Source organism: Callithrix jacchus, chromosome 4 (assembly GCF_049354715.1).
Source record: "Callithrix jacchus isolate 240 chromosome 4, calJac240_pri, whole genome shotgun sequence".
Taxonomy (NCBI): Eukaryota; Metazoa; Chordata; class Mammalia; order Primates; family Cebidae; genus Callithrix; species Callithrix jacchus.
The window spans coordinates 69086992-69114914 of NC_133505.1; the positions used below are offsets into that span (position 1 = coordinate 69086992).

The 27923-nt window shown below is 38.5% G+C and overlaps 1 protein-coding gene across 1 annotated transcript in view; it reads right to left on the bottom strand.

Annotated features, from left to right (window-relative positions):
- EYS (EGF-like photoreceptor maintenance factor) overlaps positions 1-27923 on the bottom strand; it is a 1911700-nt gene that overhangs the window by 160610 nt on the left and 1723167 nt on the right. The window contains exon 33 of the mRNA XM_035296026.3: positions 15348-15520. Coding sequence (XP_035151917.3) covers positions 15348-15520 — 173 coding nt within the window. The remainder of the gene's footprint in view (positions 1-15347; positions 15521-27923) is intronic.

The window sequence follows — 27923 nt, forward strand, 5'->3', positions numbered from 1 at the left end:
AAAGGGCCTGGACTGACAGACCTGCAAAGTTAAATTCTCTGGTGAGCTTGAGAAATAAACTACAGAGGTTTACATTTCCACACAAGGTCTGCAAGAACAATTTGCCATAAGTATATGCAGGAGAGACCAGTCTCCCTTTGTGAACACATAGTCTATCCATTTTAGACGTTTTTAACAGTGGGAAATGCTTCTGTCAGAGGGGAGAATTCTGTGAGGTTACTAAATAATGACAAAGTGCTGGAATAAACAGAAAGGAAAACATTTGGCTTTGAGAGCTTAGGGTTCTACTGACAGTCAGTGTTCTGACAGAGGCAAACAGTCAGAGTTTAATAGTGAATAGTCTGTTCTCTGTGTAAAAGTGGAAAATAACAGATGTGTAGTTTCCTATGAACTGAGATGTAAGACTCTGCAAACTTGATTCTCATTTAATATGATTAAAAATTGCCTCATAGGAATAGTTTTAAGATAAGAGATAATGTTTCAAAAGAAAGATATAAAATATCATTTTTTATTATTTTGCTAATTTAGAAAAATATAGTTTGATATTTTGCTGCCTCCTATGATATTTCTTTGTATTAAAAAATTTTACTACTTTCATTGGGTTGCAAAACATATTTTATAAACTTATAATTTATTAAATCTATTAGACTGAAATAAGATAACTATGATAAAAAGTTCAGGTTTTTTTGGAGAAGGGGGTCTAAGAGTTTATGAACAAAATCAGAAATATTTAAGAAAGCATATTGGAATATGTAGTTCAGGGAAATCTTGACACCATATCAGGATTAGATTTAGCTGCATATAACATATAACTTTTTAAAAAACAGAAGTTTAAACAAAATAAATTATTTCTCTCATTAACTAAAAGTTTCTTAGTGAACACATCCAGGTTGGTATGGTGGTTTTATAGTTAAGGATTTAAACTTCTTTTATCATTTTGCTTCACCCTCTTAGCATGTATCTTTCATTTGCAAGGTGACTTCATAATCTGAAATGACTTCTGGAATTCAAGACATCTCATCCACATTCTAGACTTCAGAAAGAAGGAAGATTTGGAGTTCATGCTACTCTTGAAGAGATTTTCCAGAGGTCAATATAGTACTCTAACACTTCTCCTTACATCTTGCTTGTTCAAAATTTAGTCCCATGGGCACACTTTAAGCTCTAAGGGAGAATGGGAAACTTAGCTTTGTACATTAGTGCCCCACGTAAAATCAAGAGTGCATTAATACAGTCCTGATGAGTATCTGTGGGCCACTATCCAAAGGATTCCCTGAAGTCCCCAGCTCACTCTCCACAAGTCATAGGTACGATTTCTCTGACATGCACGCAATTGCTAGCTTTGTCAATTGACAGTACTTTGAGTGTGATGTTTCCTAGGGTGCTTCCTGACCACCATGCGATGGGGTCCACGTGTGCTCAGTGTGCATTTTCAGAGCTGGCAACTTGAACTGGATGCTGCTCAAGCACCACTTGTTTGCCAGTAAGTTTGATGTGGATGTTGAGCTTTTTGGCATCCAGTGCTTGGATGAGAGCATCTGAGACATAAGGCTTGGAAGACATTGAAACACTGACCTATGGCAGGCAATTTTATGAATAGTAAGGATACACAAAGTATACCCTTATCTGGTTCCTCTTTTGTCAATAAGGATCGGGAAAATGGTGTGAGGTCCTCTTTGGGGTAGGGACTCAGTCTTTTTGTCAGAGAAGCTGCATGTTTTCTGCAGAGCACCATTGGTTAGAAAAGTATCGTATTAAATGTTCACCTAGAGTTAACGTGAGGGGGAGCAAAAGTAGCCTTGAGGCCAGAGCAGGTAGCAAAGCATTCTGGAGCAAGGGGACCAGGGTGGCTGGGGAAGAGTCCGATGCGTAAGGTCAGCCAGCTCAAAGAGCTCAGGGACTCAGCTAAATGAGAAGATTTCACCTGTGCTAAAACTGTTTAGAAGATTTTAAATATGACAATTTTTGTGGTATGAATAAACTTATAGCAACAAACAAACATAAAGGTACAGTTGATATGATATATTAGTTGAAGTAGAAATTTGATTTTACTCTAAATGGTATTTGTAGATAACATATTTCCTGCTCTGAAAAAAGTGTATTAATGATAAAGAAGGACAGACTATATTGACCAGACAACTAGCAGACTCTGCCACAACTGATATAATTTGCCAAGTCAAAATACCTTTATTTTCTTATTTTGTGTGTATGTATATATATGTGTGTGTGTGTGTGTGCATGTTTGTATGTGTATAAATTTTGTATATTTATTTATATATATTTTACATATGTATATAAATAAAACCTAACAGTGATAATTGGTAAGAAGCACAATGACTTTACAGAAAGACTATAAATATCATTACATACAGACACTTGAGCAATTTGCAAATCTAAAGAAAGCCTTTGATAAGAAAATATTTTCCAGATAAATACATATTTTAAAAAGATTCATTTACTCAAAGTTCTAGTGATAATTATTGGAAGGATAACCATAACTTTGCTTTGCTGAGATTGTTACTTGCATACATAGGAAAAGGTGCTAATTCAGTATGTCAATTGATTGGATAGCAGGAGTCCATCAAAAAGATTTTATTATTATTATACTTTAGGTTCAGAGATACAACATGCCATGGTAGTTTGCTGCACCCATCAACCCGTCATCTACATTAGGTATTTTTCCTAATGCTGTCTCTCCCCTAGCCCCCCACCCTGTGACAGGCCCCGATGTGTGATGTTCCCCTCCCTCTGTCCACGTGCTCTCATTATTCAACTCCCACTTGTGAGTGAGAACATGTGGTATTTGTTCCTGTGTTAGTTTGCTAAGAATGATGGCTTCCAGCTTCATCTGTGTTCCTGCAAAGGATATTAACTCATCCTTTTTTATGGCTGCTTAGAATCCCATGGTGTATATGTGCCACATTTTCTTTATTCAGTCTGTCATTGATGGGCATTGGAGTTGGTTCCAAATCTCCAAGTCTTTGCTATTGTGAACAGTGCTGCAAGAAACATACATGGGCATGTGTCTTTATAGTAGAATGATTTATAATCCTTTGGGTAAACACCCAGTAATGGGATTGCTGGGTCAAATGGTATTTCTGATTCTAGATCCTTGAAATATCGCCACATTGTCTTCCACAATGGTTGAACTAATTTACACTCCCACCAACAGTGTAAAAGTTTTTCTATTTTTCCACATCCTCTCTAGCATCTGTTGTTTCCTGACTTTTTAATAATTACCATTCTGACTGATGTGAGATGATATCTCAATGTGGTTTTGATTTGAATTACTCTAATGACCAGTCATGAGCTGTTTTTCTCATGTTTGTTGGCTGTATAAATGTCTTATTTTGAGATGTATCTGTTCATATCCTTCACTCACTTTTTGATGGAGTTGTATTTTTCTTGTAAATATGTTTAAGTTTTTTTGTAGATTCTGAATATTAGCCCTTGTTAGATGGATAGATTACAAATTTTTTCTCTCATTCTGTGGTTGCCTGTTCACTCTGATGATAGTTTCTTTTGCTGTGCAGAAGCTCTTTGGTTTAATTAGGTCCCACTGGTTAATTTTGACTTTTGTTGCTGTTGCTTTTCGTGTTTTAGTCATGAAGGCTTTGCCCATGCCTATGTCCTGAATGGTATTGCCTAGGTTTTCTTCTAGGGTTTTTATGGTTTTAGGCCTTACATTTAAGTCTTTAATCCATCATGAGTTAAATTTTGTATAATGTGTAAAGAAGAGGCCCAGTTTCAGTTTTCTGCATATGATTACCCGGTTTTCCCAACATGGGTTATAAAATAGGGAATCCTTTTGCGTTCCTTGTTTTTGTCAGGTTTGTCAAAGATCAGATGGTTGTGGATGTGTGGTGTTATTTCTGAGGCCTCTGTTTGGTTCCATTGGTCTGTTCTGGTACCCGTACCATGCTGTTTTGATTGCTGTAGCTTTGCAGTATAATTTGAAGTCAGATAGCATGATGCCTCCACTTTTGTTCTTTTTGCTTAGGATTCTCTTGGGTATATGGGCTCCTTTTTTGGTTCCATATGAAATTTAAGAATGTTTTTTCAATTCTATGAAGAAAGTCAATAGTAGCCTGATGGGAATAGCATTGAATCTATAAATTACTTTGGGCATTATTGCCATTTTCACAATATTGATTCTTCCTATTAATGAGCATGGAATGTTTTTCCATTTGTTCGTGTCCTTTCTTATTTTCTTGAGCAGTAGTTTGTAGTTTTCCTTGAAGAGATCCTTCACATCTCTTGTAAGTTGTATTTCTAGGAATTGTATTCTCTTTGTAGCAATTGTGAATGGGAGTTTGCTCATGATTTGGCTCTCTATTTGTCTATTATTGGTGTATAGGAGTGCTTGTGATTTTTGCACACTGATTTTGCACACTGAGTCTTTGCTGAAGTTGCTTATTAGCTTAAGGAGATTTTGGGCTAAGACAATGGGGTTTTCTAAGTATACAATCATGTCATCTGCAAACAGGGACAATTTGACTTCCTCTCTTCTTATTTGAATAGCCTTTATTTTTTTCTCTTGCCTGATTGCCCTGGCCAGAACGTCCAATATTATGTTGAAAAGGAGTGGTGAGGGGGGGCATTCTTGTCCTGTGCTGGTTTTCAAAGAGAATGCTTTTAGCCTTTGCCAATTCAGCATTATATTGGCTTAAGTTTGTCATAACTAACTTTTATTATCCTGAGATATATTTCATCAATACCTAGTTTATTGAGAGTTTTTAGCATGCAGGAGTGTTGAATTTTATTGAAGGCCTTTCTACATCTATTGAGATAATCATGTAGTTTTTGTCATTGATTCTGTTTATGTACTGGATTATCCTTATTGATTTGTGTATGTTGAACCAGTCTTGCATCCCAGGGATGAAGCCCACTTGATCATGGTGGATAAGCTTTTTGATGTGCTCCTGGATTCAGTTTGCCAGTATTCAGAATTTTTCACATGGATGTTCATCAGGGATATTGGCCTGAAATTTCCTTTTTCTGTTGTGTCTCTGCCAGGTTTTGGTATCAGGATGATGTTGGCCTCACAAAATGAGTTAGGGAGGAATCCCTCTTCTGTTTTTGGAATAGTTTTGGGAGGAATGGTACCTGCTCCTCTTTTTACCTCTGGTAGAATTTGGCTGTGAATCCGTCTGGTCCTGGGCTTTTTTTGGTTGATAGGCTACTAATTACTACATCAATTTAAAAACTTGTTATCCATTTATTCAGGGATTCAACTTCTTCCTGATTTAGTCTTTGGAGGGTGTACATGTCTAGGAATTTATCCATTTCTTCTAGAGTTTCTAGTGTATTTGCATTGACGTGTTTATAGTATTCTCTGATGGTAATTTGTATTTCTGTGGGGTCAGTGGTGATCTCCCCTATATCATTTTTTATTGTGTCTACTTGATTCTTCTATCTTCTTTATTAGTCTGGCTAGCAGTCTATTTTGTTGACCTTTCCAAAAAAAAAAAAAAAGCTCCTGGATTCAGTGATTTTTTTGAAGGGTCTTTGTGTCTCTATCTTCTCCTTCAGCTCTGCTCTGACCTTAATTATTTCTTGTATTCTGCTAGCTTTTGAATTTGCTTGCTCTTGCTTCTCTAGTTCTTTTCATTATGGTGTTAGGGTGTTGATTTTAGATCTTTCTACTTCCTTTTTTTTTTTTTTTTTTGAGACAGAATCTCACTCTGTCACCAGGCACCAGGTTGTGGAGTGTAGTGGTGCAATCTTGGCTCACTGCAACCTCTGCCTCCCAGGTTCAAGCAATTCTCCTTCCTCAGCCTCCGAGTAGCTCGAACTACAGGCACATGCCACCATGCTGAGCTAATTTTTGTATTTTTAGTAGAGACGGGGCTTCACCATGTTAGCCAGGATGGCTTCGATCTCTTGACCTCGTGATCTGCCTGCCTCGGCCTCCCACAGTGCTGGGCTTACAGGAGTGAGCCACCGTGCCTGGCCCTCTACTTTCTTTTATGGGCATTTAGTGCTATAAATTTCCCTCTACACACTGCTTTAAATGTGTCTCAGAGATTCTGGTATGTTGTGTCTTCATTCTCATTGGTTTCAAAGAACATGTTTATTCTGCCTTAATTTCGTTGTTTACCCAGTAGTCATTTAAGAGCAAGTTGTTTAATTTCCATGTAGTTGTGCAGTTTTGAGTGAGTTTCTTAATCCTGAGATCTAATTTGATTGCGCTATGGTCTGAGAGACTGTTTGTAATGATTTTTGTATTTTTGCATTTGCTGAGGAGTGTTTTACTTCCAATTATGTGGTCAGTTTTAGAATAAGTGCAGGTGGTGCTGAAAAGAATGTATATTCTGTTGATTCAGGGTGGAGAGTTCTATAGATGACTGTTAGATTTGCTTGGTCCAGAGCTGAGTTCAAGTCCTGAATATCCTTGTTAATTTTCTGTATCATTAAGCTATCTAGTATTGACAGTGGGGTGTTAAAGTCTCCCACTATTATTTTGAAGAAGTCTAAGTTTCTTAGTAGGTCTCCAAAAACTTGCTTTATGAATCTGGGTGCTGCTGTATTGGGTGCATATATATTTAGGAGAGTCAGCTCTTCTTGTTGCATTGATCTCTTTACCATTATGTAATGCCCTTTTTTGTCTTTTTTGATCTTTGTTGATTTAAAGTCTATTTTATCGGAGATGAGGTTTGCAACCCCTGCTTTGTTTTTGCTTACTATTTGCTAGGTAAATCTTCCTCCATCCCTTTATTTTGAGCCTACATGTGTCTGTGCACATGAGATGGGTCTCCTGAATACAGCACAGTGATGGGTCTTGACAATCTATCCAATTTGCCAGACTGTGCCTTTTAATTGGGGCATTTATCCCATTTACATTTAAAGTTAATATTATTATGTGTGAATTTGATCTTGTCATTATGATGCTAGCTGGTTATTTTGCTTGTAAGTTGATGCAGTTTCTTCATAGTGTTTTGATGGTCTTTACAATTTGGTATGTTTTTGCAGTGGCTGGTTCAGGTTTTTCTTTTCTATGTTTAGTATTTCTTTCAGAAGTTCTTGTAAGGCAGGTCTGATAGGGACAAAATCTCTCAGCATTTGCTTGTCTGTAAAGAATTTTATTTCTCCTTCACTTATGAAGATAAGTTTGGGTGGATATGAAATTCTGGGTTGAAAATTATTTTCTTTAAGAATGTTGAATATTGGCCCCCACTCTCTTCTGGATTGTATGGTTTCTGCAGAGAGATCCACTCTTAGTCTGTTGGACTTCCCTTTGTGGGTAACCCAACATTTCTCTCTGGCTGCCCTTAACATTTTTTCCTCCATTTCAACCTCGGTGAATCTGAAAATTATGTATTTTGGGGTTGCTCTTCTTGAGGAGTAACTTTGTGGTGTTCACTGTGTTTCCTGAATTTGAATGTTGGCCTGTCTTGCTAGGTTGGGGAAGGTCTCCTGAATAATATCCTGAAGTGTATTTTCCAACTTGGTTCCATTCTCCCTGTCACTTTTAGTTACACGAATCAAATGGAGGTTTGGTCTTTTCACATAGTCCCATATTTCTTGGAGGCTTTGTTTGTTTCTTTTTATTCTTTTTTCTCTAATCTTGTCTTCACACTTTATTTCATTAATTTGAAATTCAGTCTTGGATATCTTTTCTTCTGCTTGATTTATTCAGTTATTTATACTTGTATGTGCTTTACAAAGTTCTCATGCTGTGTTTTGTAGCTCCATCAGGTCATTTATGTTCTCTAAACTAGTTGTTCTAGTTAGTAATTCCTCTAACCTTTTTTCAAGTTCTTAGCTTCCTTGCATTGGGTTAGAACATGTTCTTTTAGCTTGGAGGAGTTTGTTATTACCCGACTTATGAAGCCTACTTCTGTCAATTTGTCAAACTCATTCTCTATCCAGTTTTGTTCCCTTGCTAGTGAGAAGTTGTGATCCTTTGGAGGAAAAGTGCCATTCTGGTTTTGGAATTTTCAGGCTTTTTGCACTAGTTTTTCCTCATCTTCATGTATTCATCTAACTTTGGTGTTGGATGTTGGTGAGTTTCAGATGGAGTTTATGTGTGGACATCCTTTTTGTTGATATTGATGCCATTCCATTTTGTATGTTAATTTTCGTTTTAACAGCCAGGCCCCTCTGCTGCAGGCTGCTGTAGTTCACCAAAGGTCCACTGCAGACCTTGTTTGTCTGTATAACCAGTGGAGGCTACAGAACAGCAAAAATTGCTGCCTGTTCCTTCATCTGGAAGCTTTTTCCCAGAAGGGCACCCCCAGATATCAGTTGGAGCTCTCCTGTATGAGGTTTCTTTTGACCCCTGCTGGGAGGTGTCTCCCAGTCAGGAGGCATGGGGGTCAGGGACCCACTTGAGGTAATCTGTCCCTTAGCAGAGCTTGAGCACAGTGCTGGGAGATCTGTTGCTCTCTTCAGAATTGGCAGGCAGGAACATTTATGTCTGCTGAAGCTGCACCCACAGTTGCCCATTCTCCCAGGTGCTCTGTCCCAGAGAGATGGAAGTTTTATCTGTAAGTCCCAGAGTGGGGCTGCTGCCTTTCTTTCAGAGATGCCCTGCCAAGAGGAGGAATATAGAGAGGCATCTGGCTACAGTGGCTTTGCCGAGTTCCAGTGGACTTGGCCCAGTTTGAACTTCCAGGTAGCTGTGTTTACACTGTGAGGGGAAAATCACCTATTCAAGCCTCAGTGTTGGCAGACACCCTTCCTCCCATCAAGCTTGAGTGTTCCAGGTCAACTTCAGACTGCTGTGCTGGTAGTGAGAATTTCAAGCTTGTAGATCTTAGCTTGCTGGTCTCTATGGGGATGGGATCTGCTGAGCTAGACCACTTGGCTTCCTGGCTACAGCCCCCTCTCCAGGGGAGCCAAAAGTTCTGTCTCACTGATTTCTCAGCACCAGTTGCGTATGAAAAAAACTTCTGTAGCTAGCTCAGTGTCTGCCTAAATGGCAGCCCAGTTTTGTGCTTGAAACCCAGGGCCCTGGTGGCATAGGCACTGGAGGGAATTTGTGGTCTGCAGGTTACAAATCCTGTGGGAAAAGTGTAGTATCTTGGTTGGGGTGTGCTGTTCTTCATGGCACAGTCCCTCACGGCTTCCCTTGACTGGGGGAAGGAGTTCCCCAGGCCCTTGTGCTTCCTTGGTGAGGTGACACCCCACCATGCTTCTGCTCTCTTTCTGTGGGCTACACCCACTGTCTAACTAGTTCAAATGATATGAGCCAGGTGCCTCAGTTGGAAAGCAGAAATCACCTGCCTTCTGAGTTGATCTCTTTGGGAGCTGCAGACTTGAGCTGTTCCTATTCGGTCATCTTGCCAGCTACTGATAGACAGTTTTTTTTTTTTTTGTTTTTTTTGAGATGGAGTTTCTCTCTTTGGCCCAGGTTGGAGTTAGGTGACAGGATCTCAGTTCAATGCAACCTCCACCCCCTGGGTTCAAGTAATTCTCCTGCCTCAGTCTCCTGAGTAGCTGGGATTATAGGCACTGGCCACCACACCCGGCTACTTTTTGTATTTTTAGTAGAGACAGGGTTTTGCCATGTTGACCAGGCTAGTCTCGAACTCCTGACCTCAGATGATCCACCCACCTTGGCTTTCCAAAGTGTTAGGATTATAGGTGTGAACCACCACGCCTGGCCCATCAAGGCTATTTTTTTAAAGAACATTTCAGTGTGCACTGAAATACATGTTTATAAGTGCTGCTTTTTAAATAAGTGCCAACCTAAACTTTTCTCTTTACAGATGCTGAGGCAGAGGGAAAAAGTGAAAAGCAGGCAGTGCTCACCTTCTCCCTGAGCAAGAGGAAAGGAAATTTCCCTCAGTTGTTAAGGAAGAAAACATGCAGGCCATCTAGTCTGCCTTCAACCCAGAGAAAGAGGAATCACTTTCCTGAGAACTTTTTTTTTCTCATTCCTGTCTCCTTGCTCCCATCTTGGATTAGGCTTGACTCTTTAGTACTTCTTTGGAACCACGAGTTAGAAAATACAGATTTAAACGTGGTGGGAAATGAGGGATACTGAGATGTGTTGAACAGTGGGGCAATCAAATAGCTGTTGAGTTGGAGAGAGAAAGCTGGATCATATCAGAGTGGATGCTATCAAAAGAAATATGAGCTTAACATGACAGTAAATTGCATGTACTTGAAATATGCCACTACGAAATGCCAGCCTGACATTAAGCTGCTTTTAGAGGTATCATGTCCTTAAATAGCCTTGTGATTATTCATATCCCTGGAGCTCTGCTTTCCTGCATGATTTTGTAATACCCCAGCTTGCCTTTAATCATAGCAGAGTTTCACCATCTTAGAAAAATTCTTAAAAGAAAATTAATTTTGATTTCCACTGACATCTAGAGAGTTTTTTATTTTATTTATTTATTTTTTTAACTGGGATGGAGATGCAGTCTTCTGTCCCACAATGACAAAAGATAGCAGTTTCCTGTAAGGCTAAGGATCTTCCTTGACCACCTTTAAGACACAAAAGCATTTTTCTATATGCCCATTATGTATTAACCACTTTACATGCACTGTCTCACCTAATTCTCATAAAATCTACAAGGTAAGTTCTATTATTAGACTCATTGAAATTGAAGTACAGAGAGACCAAGTGACTTGCCCAAGGTCACTCAGCCAGCTAGTCAGTAGTAAAATCGGGATTTTAACCCAGGCAGATTGATTTTGGAGCCTATTTGCAGTTAGTTACATTGCTTTCCTCAAGGGCCATGTTCCATTGAGAGGCCTAAGTTGGGGAGAAAGGTCAAGTATTAAAAAATATTTATAGAAAGGATAAAAGAGAACAGGAAATAAGAAAACACGTTCCACCTTTGTCTTTAGAATGGTGTGGTTAAGAAGACCAAAAGACCTGGGCTGGGCTTTATATATTAAGAGCACATTCTAATAAATCCTACTGCCACCAAGAAAAAAAAAAAAGAAGAGATTATTCTTGCATAAGGAGAGGCAACAGGAAGTGTGAATGAGGAGCACAAATGTGGAAAGCAAAGCTCTTTAAAAAGGAAGGCAGCTGCAAACTTCCCATCTGCAGCGTTTGTTTGTGTCGGCTCCAGTCATCACTGCCACAATGGCTCCTGGATGAATTCCCCAGTGGAAATATCAGCAAGGTAGGAAATGTGATAATTATATTTTCTATTAGCCCCCAAAGAATATATTAAGATGGTAGATATGGACATAATTTGGAAGAAAACTGCTATGTAGTAGACACAATTGCTAATGAAATAAAACTAGTTGATTTTTCATCCTCTGGTATATCAAAAAGGCAAAGTCCCAGATGTTATTCTGTGCCTCTTGTAAAGAATAGTTGTAATTAAGCAACAGCTAGGGTTATTGGATTGTTCTTTGCCTTTCTCTATAAAATATATATTTAGTACATTCTAGATAATCTTCTAGAGGTCATAATACTGACAGTGAATGATCTAATAGAGGCTTGGGATACCACCTCATAATAGGTGGTGGAGTAGAAAAAGTATTGATGCCCATTGATGTAAAAAAGGTTTCTGGAGGGATCTAACACTTGAGAGGGGATTTTTGACTCAAAAGTATTGAATATTGATATGTTATGGAATATTGATATGTTAAGCTCTCTTTCTGTAACTTCAAGCTTTTCTGATGCTGTCACCTAAGATGCCTGCTAAAGCCTGCACTCTCATCAGTCTTGCATGGCAATCTAGAAATGTGGGAATATTAATGTCTGGTAGGGAAACCCTCAGTCAAAAAGAACCCGAGACAATGGTTGAATGTTTCTCTCTTTTGCCCCTTGGGCAGCCAATTTTGAGACTTTTTGTATATCTCCTCATAAGATCTGAGTGAAGTCACGCACAACTCCCTACAGTGATGTTGAATGTTCTTTGCACTGACTTTCTCTCCTTCCTCATTTTATTCTCCCTAGATCATCATTCCTATTTCCTGGAATCATTTCCAGAGTAAATGACCTGAATGCAGTTCTCATCCAGGTTGTTTTCTTATGGGGACCCCAGACTAAGATAATGCCACATCATAAAAGGAGCAGTATCTATGGGCTGAGAGATGAGAGGGGCATTTGTCAGGATCCGGTGCTGGCGTTTAATACAGCTTTCTCTCCTTTACCAGGTGTCTAAATACTGGAACTGTGGAAGGTTCCTCTAGGGTTTATCTGCTCTTTTTAAATCATCTTTTCTTTATCTATATTTCCTCTTCTTTATCAATATTTCTCTTCTTTATCTTTATTTTCTCCTTAGATAATCTACAGTTCTATGGTTTTAAACACCACCTTTGTTTTAATGACTCCCCAAATTATATGTTTAGTCCTGATCTTGCTTCAGAGCACCAGCATCATATATCCAGTTGCCTACATATCATCTCCGTTTGGAGGTCGAACTGGCAACTTTTTCTTCATTTGCACCCAATAAAACTCTTATTTACCTCCCAATAAAATAAAATAAGGTGTTTCTGACAAAATAACTGTTACACTCCTATTGTTTTTCATGGCACCACCATCTACACTATAGTTCAGACAAAGAAAACTTGATGTTGTTCTTGGTTCTACTCTTTTCACACCCTTCCCAGCAAGTTCTGAATATTATATCTCCAGAACGGATTTCAAATTTATCCACTTATCTTCATCCCTACTGCCATCACCCTTGTCCTAGGCATAATTTTCTTTTGTCGGGACCACTCCAATAGCCTTATAAAATCTATTAGAGATAATACTATCAGAATAGTTTAAATAAATACACATCAGTCACTAGCCTGTTTCAAGCCTTGCAAAGGTTTCCTAAGGCATCTGGAAATAGAGGTCAAAAACCTTTCCATGTTCCCAAGGCTCTGTATGATCTAGGCCGTGCTAACATTAGATTTATTTTTTCTTGTTCACTGTTGCTATAGACTGAATGTTTATGTGACCCCAGATTCATATGTTAAAACCTAACTGCCAATGTGATGGTATTTGGAAGTGGGGTCTTTGGGAGGTGATGAGATCATGGGGTGAAGGTTTCATGGATGGGATTAGTGCCTTTATAAAAGAAATGCCAGAGAGCTAATTAGTCCCTTCCATGTGAGGACATAGTGAGACTGCTGTCTATGAGCCGGAAGCAGTCCCCACCAGAACAAGTCCACTGGTGCTTTGATCTTGAACTTTCCAGCCTCCAGAGCAGTGAGAAATATGTTTCTGTTGTTTGTAGGTCCCCTAGTCAATGGTATTCCATTATAACAGCTGGAGTGAATGGAGACACTTAGGCACCAGCCACATTAGTATCTTTTCATTCTCCGAAAAGCCCAGCTTCTATCTTTCCTCAGCGTCTTCCATTGCTGAAACTTCTGCCTGGATAGTTCCTTTTCCTGCTTTTCATGGTCCATACTTCTTATTCCTGAGGCCTGAGTACAAGTATCTACTCCTCTGAGAGCCATTCTTGTTTTGGTGATCAGTTAAAATGCCCTCCATCCTAGTTACTCTCTATCACTACTTGTTTATTTCCTTCATAATTCTTCTCAGAAATTTTGTATTGGTTTTGAGCCATTTTTCTTTTCCTTTCATCTTTTCAATTAGAAAATAAGTTCTATAAGATCAGAAATCTTTCTTGACACGTTTTGTATTTCTAAACTAGATCTGGCAGCTTTGTGGAATATAAATGGATAGGATAAATATTTTGAGAAATTCTTCCAGATGGGTGCATGTAGGATTTTTTTTCCTACACTGAGGCAAAGACCCTAATAATGTCTCATTTTCTCTGCCTCTTAGTCTATACATCATTGCGTCTTTGGAACCCTAATGAGACCAGGAGATGGGAGTAAATCATCATATCTTGTGTGTGAATACATTAAGACATTCTTCTAAATCTTCACTTCTTATTTTATATGGTCAGTATTATTTTCAAATAGGAAGCAAAACTGATTATCTCTTAGTAACCAAATTTTTTATAACCAATTATATTTTTTCAATAGCTTTTATTTAAATAGAATGAATACCTCTGAGAATCATGAGGTTTCTAGGGGAAAAGACATGGCTTCAATTCCTTTCAGTCTATAATTGTTTTATTTTTATAAGAATAACCTGGCTAACTTCTAATATAATCCTGCTACATCCAGAAAGAAATTCTTAGTACTTCTTAATTCTTCCCCTCTTAAGATACATACAAATCCATTGTCTCAATTCCTTTCAAAGACCTATGTATCAAAACGTCAATACTTTTTCATCACAGATGCTTCTTTTACTTTGGTTTCAGTTTTCATACTTGCCCCATCAGGATGTGGTGCCCAGCTTTTTAATGTCATCATGGGCTGGATCTGTTTGCTTCATTTTGTGATTCTGGGGCAGAGGGCCCTGAGTTCACTTTTGTAGTCTTATTCTAAAATATGGTGCTAAATATCATGACTGCCGAAGGAGTAAATGTTTTTATTTTTATGGTGAAAATAATGATAAAGCAAGTCTAGTCCTGTGTTGATTAACTATTAGCATTAATTTTTATAATTTCTGAAAATATCTACACACATTTATATATGTCAAAGCTACTGTTAAATTCTTATGCATTTTTTTTCTTAAAACGATCTTATATTACACTATCTTACAGCTTTTTGTAATTTAGGATTTCTCATACTGAATTTTCCTAAAGAGAGATGCATGTCTATTGTTCGTGATTTACTTTATTGGTATGTAACAACTGCATCATCCGTTTTGTTACATTTAAGGCGGCTGCACTATGATGCAAAGATTTGTTAATATTGTACTCTCAGTTTGGCAAAGTGACGTGAAATAATTTGATTTTATATATTGCTCTTGATTCCCCTTGTTACTCTCTTATACTTTGCTTGACTTTGAGATTTTATAATACAGAGATTTTCTGTACTCTAATCTGAATAAAACTCACTACCGCTTCTTCTTCTTTTTTTTTTTTTTTTTTTTTTTGAGACAGAGTCTTGTTCTGTCTCCTAGGCTGGAGTGCAGTGGTGCAATCTTGGCTCACTGAAACCTCCATCTCCTGGGTTCAAACAATTCTTCTGTCTTTGTACCCTGAGTAGCTGGGATTACAGGTGTGCACTACCATGCCTGGATAATTTCTGTAGTTTTACTAGAGATGAGGTTTCACCACGTTGGTTAGGCTGATCTCGAACTCCTGACCTCATAATCTGTCCTGCTTGGCCTCCCAAAGTGCTGGAATTATAGGCTTGAGTCACCATGCCACCACTTTTATAAACTTGATGGGTATGAGAAATACCTCCTCAGTGACCAGTCTCACTAATGGGTCTTGTCTCAAATAACTTGAAAAGAACCCAGAAAAGGATCTGATGTATTTGATCAGTCAAGTGCTAGCCTTGTTTCCTCTGAGTGATTTCTATCGTCTTCATCTCTTTCTGTCTGTGCTCCATGTTTAATAATCAAATGCTCTTACCATCAGTGCAGAGGGGTCCAGACCTCCCATATGGGCAGAGGCAGACAATATCTGTTCCAGATTTTGGAACACAGGTGGCACCATTTCCACATGGATTGTTTTCACAACTTGCAAACTGGCACAGCTTGCCTGAATACAGCCTGGGACACTCACAAAACAGGTTTTCACTATCACTGAGAAGGGAAAAAAAATTTAAAAATCTATTAGAAAACAACTGATATTTTCTACACACACACACACACACACACACACACAACTGCATATGCAAATAAAATTATAATCGCATCTTTTCTAATAAGTGAATTTTTCTCCCTTCTTTTTCTGTTTTAACTTTTGAGTAAATGTAGCTGTGTGCTTTGCATTGAAAGCAGATTAACAGTTTTATAGATTATCTGAAGCCATGAATTCTATTTCAAGCCATCTATTTTTATTTTTGATTTGTCTCATCTTTTATTTCACACTGGGTGCCTTTTTAGGGCCTCATTGAATATGTGTGGTGTTGCATCAATAAAGTGCATCAAATGTCTATTAGCAAAAAACATCTTAGGCTCAAAGCTCAGAGGAGAATTTTAAGGTGGTGATAAGCTTCCCCACACTAAGGACAAAGTCCTCCAAGAGCTGCATTTGGAGTAATTCTGAAAATAAGACACAGTGGAGAGCTATAATGACTATATAACTCTTCAGCTTAAAATATGGTTTGATGGCCCCAGGCTGAGACTGCCCATGAAAGCAGAGCTCAGGAAAAATACTCCTCTTACCTGCCAGGGAAGCATTCTCAAGAGGGGTAAGGGAGAGACAGCAGCGGGTGGGGAGGGAGGGGAGGATGGGGAGGGATAACAAGGGGAGAAATGCCAGATATAGTATGCACCTAAAGTAAAATAAATACATTAAAAAAAAGAGGGGGAAGTGATTTGGAGTTTGTTATTTCTGCCTTCTCTGCATTGATTGCACATTTAAAGTAACAGATTCCTTCACCATTCTCAACCCATGTTGTCTGGGAGGGACAGTCTCCACTCTTGATGCCAGTCATAGCGTGTAGTGCAGGATGAATACATGACACACTAGGCCAATTGGCCAACCTCTGCTATAACTCTTCAGGAAGTACGCTGTTTATCTGCTGGTCTTGCTACACTGGTAGCTGATGGTGGCATGTGCCTGTCCACAGGGAAGAGCATAGCCTAGAATAAATAGCTAATATTTAGTAGTAAATATAAGTGACTGAGAAATATAGATGATTGATATTTTGGGTACCAGATCTAGCCAGTACTCTGTAGTTATGTGAGCCAGTATATTCCACTGCTTTTACATTTTTTCAAGCCAGTTTGATTGGGGATTTTGTCACTTGAAGTTAGAGAATTCCATTTAATCTTTTCTTCTTTATTTTGCTCTCTCTTCTTATTATCTTAGTTCATATGCTCTGCCATATGCAGATTTAGGGTTTTACATGTTACCTTCTCAATGTGACTGTTAGCTCTTAAGCATAGGTACCAGGATTAGCCCCGATATTAGGAAACTAACATATTTTTATGTTTTTATGATGCCTCCTCCTAATCTAGTTGTAGATCTTACCCATACCATTAAATTTTTCCAACTATCTGTATGGTTTCTCAGTACCTTTCTAATGTCTTGGAATCACCTTACTCCAAAATAATTTTGTGTGTAGGAAAGAACCATTTCTTTTATTATTATTATTATACTTTAAGCCCAGGGGTACATGTGTAGAATGTGCAGATTTATTTCTTTCATAATAATGAGTACCTCACTTAGAAACATGGAGGTGTTTTCTTTTCTAAATATTTCTAAAATATTCATATTTTAATACTAATTCTCTATGCTAATGTTATGAAACACTATGGAAAAGGTTTATGTATCAGATAGCAGGTAAAGCTGGCTTTGGTGGGGTTGTATGGCTTTGAGACCTTCAGATTTTGCCAACATATAAGGCCTATCCTGTAAGTAATCAGTAATTTATGCATTTTGCAACCTTCTTGGCAACCTGCATAGCATTCTACACATTACAGGCAAATATGAAATCTCGTAAGTTTTCAGAATTGGGAAAGAATTATAGATCAATGCCCCTAAGATGATTATAAAGTACTCTAAGCAGGCTTTTGTGTTTCTGTAAAATAAAGTTTTGAGGACTGCTTAGCCAATGCTGTTCCTTGTTTCCTGGGACTAGTGGTAAAAGCACAGCTAGACCACCTGGCAGGTACAGAAATATTTCTGGTGTGACCTACATTATAAGTTAGGAAGTTAATGTTGTTTGGGGATAATGGATAAATCTGATGTAATTTTGCTTTCACTGACCTCACTTGGAGGTGAAAGGTCAGCATCAAGCATCTTTATTCTGGGATAAAGTCTAGGAAAGTAGCACTCTTGAGAGCTGCATTCTGGAAGGACCAAATTAGTATTTTTCAGATCAAGGAGAATGCTACATATGTGAAAGTCAAACTAATCTAAGCATTGATTAATTTAAATGCTTCAATCATATAAACCTAAACAGATTTGGCACGTAGGAAAGATGTTTTATGTGGTGAAAACCAAGGAAAGTGCTATTTTTAATCAGGTCCTATTGATAAATCAAGCCTCGTTTCCTCTTTCTGCTTGATCAGGTGTTGTGAGAAGTTGGTTGTGTAAATTCATGCGGAGATGACTAACTGCGTGCATCTGTATATCAGCAGGCAACTAGAGAGAGAAACAGAAATTCTATAGAAAACTCTCCAAGAAAAGGGAAACTTACCATATCTAACCAAGGGCAAGTGTCCAGATCTTCTGGCCTGTTTTGATATCCCATTAGTACTTCATTAGCAAGAGTCAGCTTTAATCAACTGAGATGTTGCCAGATGATGGAGTTTCAAATTGTACCTCGAAGCTCCAAAAGACTTCCTGGAGTGTCAAATATTTCACCAATAGTTTTTGTTTCGTAAATCTATCTTTCCTATCATCTGTATTATAACTGGACATAAAGGTTTCTCTTACCCAGATCTTGTCAAAGATCCTGTTATTAAATCACAACTTTTTCAAAAGCTACCAAGTCTGCTGTTTTCTCTGTCACTTAACCTACTTTGATGTCTCTCCACAACCTATAGCAAAAAACAGTGTTGACCCAGAAAGGGAATGCACTAAGACTGATGGACCTTATGTAAGACAGTTGACTTTTGGAAACAGTTTTTGAAACAGTGTCATCCTCTTTTGCTCAGTTTACTTTAAATATTGCAGTATTGCTGTGAATGTGTCACTGCTTATTACAATTAGCTTTGAGAGAATATATTTACCTGGAATTTTTTTTTCATGAAATATGTCTCTTCATCCCTAATGTTTTAAAAATTTTATCCTTCATAAGACCTGTAGACCACAAAGAAGCCTCTTTTAGAAATCTTTCTTTAAGCAAGTCAGGAGATTTTTCTGAATTAAAATAAGTCTGGAAAATAATCCAGATTATGGTGAAGTTTTTACCTATACACCAGAGCACCATTTTCTTTTTTGCAAGTGCTACTGTCCAAAGTTTGCTGTGCCACCTACATCATTAGAGCCACATGCCAAGCAGTGAATAAGACTCGTTTTTTTTTTTCAATTGCATTTTAGGTTTTGGGGTACATGTGAAGAACATGCAAGATTGTTGCATAGGTACACACATGGCAGTGTGAGTTGCTGCCTTCCTCCCCATAACCTATATGTGGCATTTCTCCCATGCTATCTCTCCCCAGCTCCCCACCCCACACTGTTCCTCCCCTTGTTCCCCCCAACAGACCCCAGTGTGTGATGCTCCCCACCCTATGTCTGTGTGTTCTCATTGTTCAACACCTGCCTATGAGTGAGAACATACGGTGTTTGATTTTCTGTTCTTGTGTCAGTTTGTTGAGAATTATGGTCTCCAGGTTCATCCATGTCCCTACAAAGGACACGAACTCATCAGTTTTGATAACTGTATAATATTCCATGGTGTATATGTGCCATATTTTCCCTGTCCAGTCTATGATCGATGGGCATTTGGGTTGGTTCCAGGTCTTTGCTATTGTAAACTGTGCTGCAATGAACATTCGTGTGCATGTGTCTTATAGTAGAACAATTTATAATCCTTTGGATATATACCCAGTAATGGGATTGCTGGGTCAAATGGAATTTCTATTTCTAGGTCCTTAAGGAATCGCCACAGTGTCTTCCACAATGGTTGAACTAATTTACACTCCCACCAGCAGTGTAAATGTGTTCCGATTTCTCCACATCCTCTCCAGCATCTATTGTCTCCAGATTTTTTAATGATTGCCATTCTAACTGGCATGAGATGGTATCCCAATGTAGTTTTGATTTGCATTTCTCTAATGACCAGTGATGATGAGCATTTTTTGATATGTTTGTTGGCCTCATGTATGTCTTCTTTTGTAAAGTGTCTGTTCGTATCCTTTGCCCATTTTTGAATGGGCTTGTTTGTTTTTTTCTTGTAAATCTGTTTTAGTTCTTTGGAGATTCTGGGTATCAGCCCTTTGTCAGTTGGGTAAACTGCAAAAATTTTTCCCCATTCTGTTGGTTGCCAATTCACTCTAATGACTGTTTCTTTTGCCATGCAGAAGCTGTGGAGTTTGATTGGTTCCATTTGTCTATTTTGGCTTTTGTTGCCAATGCTTTTGGTGTTTTGGTCATGAAGTCCTTGCCTACGCTTATGTCCTGAATGGTTTTGCCTAGATTGTCATCTAGAGTTTTATGGTGTTAGGTCTTATGTTTAAGTCTTTAATTCATCTGTAGTTAATTTTAGTGTAAGGTGTCAGGAAGGGGTCCAGTTTCTGCTTTCTGCACATGGCTAGCCAGTTTTCCCAACAGCATTTATTAAACAGGGAATCCTTTCCCCATTGCTTGTTTTTGTCAGGCTGGTCAAATATAGGATGATTGTAGATGTATTGTGTTGCCTCTGAGATCTCTGTTCTGTTCCATTGGTCTCTATCTCTGTATTGGTACCAGTACCATGCTGTTTTGATTACTGTAGCCTTGTAGTATAGTTTGAAGTTCGGTAGTGTGATGCCTCCAGCTTTGTTCCTTTTGCTTAGAATTGAATTGGCTATGCGGGCTCTCTTTTGGTTCCATATGAAGTTTAAGGTGGTTTTTTTCCAGTTCTGTGAAGAAGGTCATTGGTAGATTGATGGGGATAGTGTTGAATCTGTAAATTACTCTGGGCAGTATGGCCATTTTCACAATATTGATTCTTCCTAACCATGAACATGGAATGTTTCTTCATCTGTTTGTGTCCTTTCTGATTTCGTTGAGCAGTGGTTTGTAGTTCTCCTTGAAGAGGTCCTTTATGTTCTTTGTTAGTTTTATTCCTAGGTATTTTATTCTCTTTGTAGCAATTGTAAATGGCACTTCATTCTTGATTTGGCTCTCTTTAAGTCTGTTATTGGTGTATAGGAATGCCTGTGATTTTTGCACATTGATTTTGTATCCTGAGACACTGCTGACATTGCTTATCTGTTTCAGGAGATTTTGGGCTGAGATGATGGGGTCTTCTAGATAAACAATCATGTTATTTGCAAATAGAGACAATTTGACTTCCTCCTTTCCTATTTGAATACCCTTTGTTTCTTTTTCTTGCCTGATCACTCTGGCTAGAACTTCCAGTACTATATTGAATAGGAGTGGTGAGAGAAGGCATCCTCATCTAGTGCCAGATTTCAAAGGGAATGCTTCCAGTTTTTGCCCATTCAGTATGATATTGACTGTTGGTTTGTCATAAATAGCTTTTAGTGTTTTGAGATACGTTCCATCAATACCTAGTTTATTGAGGGTTTTTATCATAAAGGGCTGTTGAATTTTGTCAAATGCTTTCTCTGCATCAATTAAGATAATCAGGTGGTTTTTGTTTTTGGTTCTGTTTATGTGGTGAATTATGTTTATAGACTTGCATATGTTGAACCAGCCTTGCATCCCTGGGATGAATCCTACTTTATCATGGAGGATAAGCTTTTTGATGTGCTGTTGGAATCAGTTTGCCAGTATTTTATTGAAGATTTTTGCATCTATGTTCATCATGGATATTGGCCTGAAGTTTTCGTTTCTTGCTGAATCTATGCTGTGTTTTGGTATCAGGATAATATTTTTCTCATAAAATGATTTGCATAGGATTCCCTCTTTTTGGATTGTGTGGAATAGTTTCAGAAGGAATGGTATCAGCTCCTCCTTGTATATCTGGTATAAATCAGCTGTGAATCCATCTGGATCTGGGCTTTTTTTTGTCAGCTCTTAATTGCTGCCTCAACTTCAGACCTTGTTATTGGTCTATTCAGGGTTTCCTGGTCCTCCTGGTTTAGGCTTGGGAGGATGCATGTGTCCAGGAATTTATCCATTTCTTCCAGGCTTACTAGTTTATGTGCATAGAGTTGTTTGTAATAATATCTGATGATGATATGAATTTCTGTGGAATCTGTGGTGATATCCCCTTTGTTGTTTTTTATTGCATCTATTTGATTATTCTCTCTTTTCTTTTTTATTAATCTGGCTAGTGGTCTGTCTATTTTGTTGACCTTTTCAAAAAGCCAGCTCTTGGATTTATTGATTATTTGAAGGGTTTTTTTTGTGTCTCTATCTCATTCAGTTTTGCTCTGATATTAGTTATTTTTTGTCTTCTGCTAGGTTTTGAGTTTTTTTGATCTTGCTCCTCTAGCTCTTTCAATTTTGATGATAAGGTGTCAATTATAGATCTCTAATTATTGCTACATATTTTCCTCTAGAGACTGCTTTAAATGTGTCCCAGAGATTCTGGTATGTTGTGTCTTTGTTCTCACTGGTTTCAAAGAACATCTTTATTTCTGCCTTCATTTCATTGTTTATCCAGTCAACATTCAAGAGCCAGTTGTTCAGTTTCCATGAAACTGTGCAGTTCTGAGTTAGTTTCTAAATTATGAGTTCTAACTTGATTTCACTGTGGTCTGAGAGATTGTTTGCTATGATTTCCATCCTTTTGCATTTGCTATGTAGTGATTTACTTCCAACTATGTGGTCAATTTTAGAGTAGGTGCAATGTGATGCTGAGAAGAATGTATATTCTGTGGATTTGAGGTGGAGAGTTCTATAAATGTCTATTAGGTTTGCTTGGTCGAGTTATGAGTTCAAGTCCTGAATATCCTTGTTAATTTTTTGTATTGTTGATCTGTCTAATATTGACAATGGGGTGTTAAAGTCTCCCACCATTATTGTGTGGGAGTCTAAGTCTCTTTGTAAGTCATTAAGAACTTGCCTTTTGTATCTGGGTGCTCCTGTATTGGGTCTGTATATATTTAGGATTGTTAGCTCTTCTTGTTGCATTGATCCTTTTACCATTATGTAATATCCTTCTTTGTCTCTTTTGGTTTTTGTTGGTTTAAAGTCTATTTTATCAGAGACCAGAATTGCAACTCCTGCTTTTTTTTGCTCTCCATTTGCTTGGCAAATCATCCTCCATCCCTTTATTTTGAGCCTTTGTGTATCCTTGCATGTGAGATGGGTTTCATGGATACAGCACACCGATGGATTTTGACTCTTTATCCAATTTTCCAGTCTGTCTGTGTCTTTTGATTGGGGCATTTAGGCCCTTTACATTTAGGGTTAATATTGTTATGTGTGAATTTGATCCTGCCATTTTGATGCTAGCTGGCTCTTTTGCCCATTAGTTGATGTGGTTTTTTTCATTGTGTTAATGCTCTTTACCATTTGATATGTTTTTGAAGTGGCTGGTACTTGTTGTTCCTTTCTATGTTAATGCCTCTTGTAAAGCAGGCCTAGTGGTGATGAAATCTCTGAGTACTTGCTTATTTGCAAAGGATTTTATTTTTCCTTTACTTATGAAGCTTAATTTGGCTGGATATGAAATTCTGGGTTGGAAGTTCTTTTCTTTAAGGATATTGAATATTGGCCCTGACACTCTTCTGGCTTGTAGGGTTTCTGCTGAGAGATCTGCTGTGAGTCTGATGGGCTTCCCTTTGTGGGTAACCCGACCTTTCTCTCTGGCTGCCCTTAGCATTTTCTCCTTCATTTCAACCCTGGTGAATCTGATGATTATGTGCCTTGGGTTTGCTTTTTTTGAGGAATATCTTCGTGGTGTTTTCTGTGTTTCCTGGACTTGAATATTGGCCTGCCTTGCTAGGTTGGGGAAGTTTTCCTGGATAATATCCTGAAGAGTATTTTCCAGCTTGGATTCATTCTCTCCGTCACATTCAGGCACACCTATCAAATGTAGATTAGGTCTTTTAAAATAGTCCCATATTTCTTGGGGACTTTGTTTATTCCTTTTTACCCTTTTTTCTCTAATCTTGCCTTCTCATTTTATTTCATTGAGTTGATCTTCAACCTCTGATACCTTTCTTCTGCTTAGTCAATTTGGCTGTTGAAACTTTTGTATGCTACTTGAAGTTCTCGTGTTGTGTTTTTCGGCTCTATTAATTCACTTATATTCCTCTCTTAGTTGTTTATTCTCATTAGCAGTTGTCAAATCTTTTTTCAAGGTTCTTAGTTTCTTTGCATTGGGTTAGAACATGTTCTTTTAGCTCACAGAAGTTTCGTATTACCCACCTTCTGAAGCCTGATTCTGTCAATTCATCACACTCATTCTCCATCCAGCCTTGTTCCCTTGCTGGTGAGGAGTTGTGATCCCTTGGTGGAGGAGAGGCATTCTGGTTTTGGGTGTTTTCATCCTTTTTGCTCTGGTTTCTTCCCATCTTTGTGGATTTATACACCAGTTGTCTTTGTAGCTGTTGACTTTCAGATTGGGTCTCTGAGTGGACATCCAATTTGTTGATGATGAAGTTATTTCTTTCTGTTTCTTAGTTTCCCTTCTAACAGTCAGGCCCCTCTGCTGCAGGACTGCTGAGGTCCATACCAGGCCCTGTTGCCTGGGGATCACCTGCAGTGGCTGCAGAACAGTAAGAGTTGCTGCCAGTTTCTTCTTCTGCTATCTTTGTCCCAGAAGGATACCTGCCAGATGTCAGTCAGAGCTCTCCTTTATGAGGTGACTCTTTGGATATATGGGGGTCAGGGAGCTGCTTGAGGAGACAGTCTGTCCATTTTAGGAGCTCAAGTGCTGAGCTGTGAACTCTGTTGTTCATTCAGAGCTGCTTGGCAGGTACGTTTAAGTCTGTTGCAGCAGAACTCATAAACCCCCCTCCCTTTTTTTTCCCTGGTGCTCTGTCACGGGAAGTTTGGGCTTTATTTATGAGTTTCTGTTGTGCTGCTGGCTTTTTTGAGGGCTTCTCTTCCCAGTGAGGAGGCAGCCTAGTCACTGCCTGTCTGCAGAGGCTTTGCTGAGCTGCTGTGGGGTCTGCCCAGCTGCTGTGTGAACTTCCCTGCAGTCCTGTTTATTCAGGTGTAGTTAGAACTGCCTCGGCAATGGCAGCCCACCTCTATAATGGCAGACTCTCTTTGTAATGGCAGGCTGCCTCAGCAATGACAACCTACCTCTGTAGTGGTGTACTGCCTCGGTAATGGTGGATGCCCCTCCCCCACAGAGCTGGACCATCCTGGGTTCAGCTGTGCTTGCTGTGAAACTCTCAGTCCAGAGCATTTCTGATTGCTGTTTTTTTTTTTGTGGGGGTGGGACCAGCTGAGCCTGATTACCAGGCTCCCTGCCCCAGAGCTTTTTTTTTTTCTTTTCTTTTTTTTAGTTGAATGGTCGACTGTCTCCCTGGTGTTCTAGTCACCTGTTGAAAAGGTGCCAGGAGCTGTGTGACTTCCTGTGTTGCAACCCACTGTGCCGGCTGAAACAGCAGTGCTGAGATTCGTGGTGCTTTTTTGCCTGGGAATCTCCTGGCCTGGCTCCCTGTTTCAGTCCCCCTTTTAATCAGATGAATGGGTGACTCCGTCTTCCCAGAGCTCCAATCGCCAGCTAAAATTGTGCCCAGACCCATGTATTTTGTATGGAGAACTGCCGTGCTGGGGTGCCGGCAGAACAGCCGTGCTGGTGAAAACAGCCACTCCGGCCAAACCTGCTGCACTGGTGACCTGTGGGGCTCCTCCACCTGGGAATCTCCTGGTCTGTGGGCAATAAAAGTCCATCTGAAAATGCGGTGTGCACTCACCCTCCATGCTTTCCTTGGGAGTTGCAATCCTGAGCTGCTTCTAATCAGCCGTCTTGGGTCCCTCCCAAGACTCAGTTTTGTATTCTTTGTAGAAGACATTATAAATACATGAACAAACCTCTTTAAGACACAGCATATGTGACAAAGGAATAGAGAAAGTATCAAGTATTTTAAGGCCTTAGCTCTGTAATATGTAGATTTAGATGACAGTAGTTTCTAAAAGCTGGTCTGTGAACTGGCACCAAAAGATTTACCAGGGCTGTAAATCATTTTACATGCATTTGATACATGCAGATTCCCGTGCTCCTCTTGCCCTCTGAGATTCTGATTTTGAAGGTCTAAAGTAAGGCTCAGGGTCTGCATTTATATAATGTCATTAGGAAACTCTCTTGCAGAGCCTACTTTGAGCTTAAGCCCATCCCCCGCCAAGACAAATATTCTCTCCAGAGGAAAAGCTTGATGGACATTAGTTATTACTGTGTCCTTACAGGACATTATAATTTTATTTCTGTTTTGGGGCTATGTTCTGACTTTTGACTGACATATATCTGAAAACATGATATATATCTATCAAAGTACAAAGATTAGAAGGCTTTCATTTTAGGAGTGCCATATACAGTCTATTGTATGTGCATTACATTTAACTTCAACATGAAAGCGGAAAAAATTCACTGAGTCATTTTAAAGCTTATTTAAAAAATATCACCTATCTAAGTATATGCAAACACCTGTATATTTTGGCATTGGAACTGCTACAGGATATTTAATTACAAGTCTGCAATGTGGTTAAAGTATCAAGTGACTGTCATTTTTATGAGTATTGAAAGTTATCTTTAGAAAAATTTAGCTGATTAAAAAAATCAAAGAAGCTGACTTGAAAAGGGTACCCACTATTTATATAACACAGCCAGATGCCAAAAGTCTTCTAGAACTAAAAGGACTCCTGAATGTATTAACTTAAAAAAATAAATAACTATTCTTGCAGTCTTTGTATCTAACAGATCATTAGCCAATTTCAAAGCTGGCCACCCACAGTGTCAAGAGAGGGAGGTTCTCAGCAGGAAAGAGTGCAGAAATGAATCCTTATGAATAATGTCTCCAGATATTTCTAAAAAATAAAATTGCTACTGGTGGAAATAAACCATCTCTGTGCATAGGCTTTTATAGCATCACAGCCCAGGCTTCAGGAGGTATGCAAATGAGATCCCAAGTAGCTGTGGTTCCAGTAGAACTTTCATTCTGTTTTCACAAGTTTCACAACACCATGATAAGAGCCTGCTAATTACAAAGAATACCTCACCTCCCCTGCAAGAATCTTCCTTAAAAATTTTGAATTTCTGTCAAATGAGTTGTTAGCTGTGTGAGGAAATTCTGGCTCTAGCACTGTAGATAGTTTTCTTTTCTTTGTTTCTAGGACAGAGCTGCCTAAACGGATGTTATTTTGTGCTGTAAGGCGCACCACTATGTCTGACATTTTCATTTTTAACTTTTTCTTTTTAAAAGTTTCCAAGCATGAAAATAATAGAAAAAGAAATGCAAAACCAAAATTACTTTGTGGTGGCCTAGAAAGTGAACTTGGAAAAACATAGTCTATGTAATATAACCATGAACAGAGCACTCAGGGAAAACGTGCTCTGCCATAGAAACTTTTTTCTTTGTATGAAAAGATTTTTCTAAAGGCAGACACAAAAAAGGTAAGAAAGGATAACAACAATAATAAAAAGTCATAAAATAACATATGAAGTAATAATACATAAGATGAAAAATCTATAAACAAAAAGATTTTTTTCTTGTTCTAGTATCTGTCCAATTTAATCCTGTCTGCAATGCAAAGAAAGATTGAATACATGGTATAATCTCTCTCCATCTCTCTCTTTCCTCTTACTTCTCTCTCTGGCACGCATGGTTCACTTTACAAAAAATAAACTTCTTTGATAAAAAAAGATGACCAGAATTTCTTTCCCAGCAAGTACATCAGGATCTCCTTTCCAGAAAGAGATATCTTTTCCATATCTCTGACCTTATGTCCCTCTAGTTCTTATGAAATGGAATTAAAGTTTTGCTTCCAAGAGAGGAAACTCAGAGAATATGAGGCCCAAAAGAGGAGCAAACATAGTAAATGTGGCCATTATCTGAATACGTTAAATGAGGTATGGATGAGAATGTGCCCAACATAGTACTTGGCATTGATCAGCTGCTCATTGTATATTAGGAAAAGGAGGTAAGAATAAGTAAAACATATAATTAGTTGAGTCTGAATCAGTTAATGGTGGGATAAGAGCAATATGATGAAATCTGGTACAAAGAGAAGTAAGTTGAGAAAGAGGGATGAGGTGTGGAGGGTATTACAGGTAAAAAATATAAAATAATGCATTAAGAATTGTTTGTTGAATGAATGCATCATTTCACCTACTAGAATTACCCCTCCCATTAAAATATCTCAGGATCTCCATCATTCTCAGCTAACTGACACAAGAACAGAAAATCAAACCCTACATGTTCTCACTCACAGGTGAGTGTTGAACAATGAGAACACATG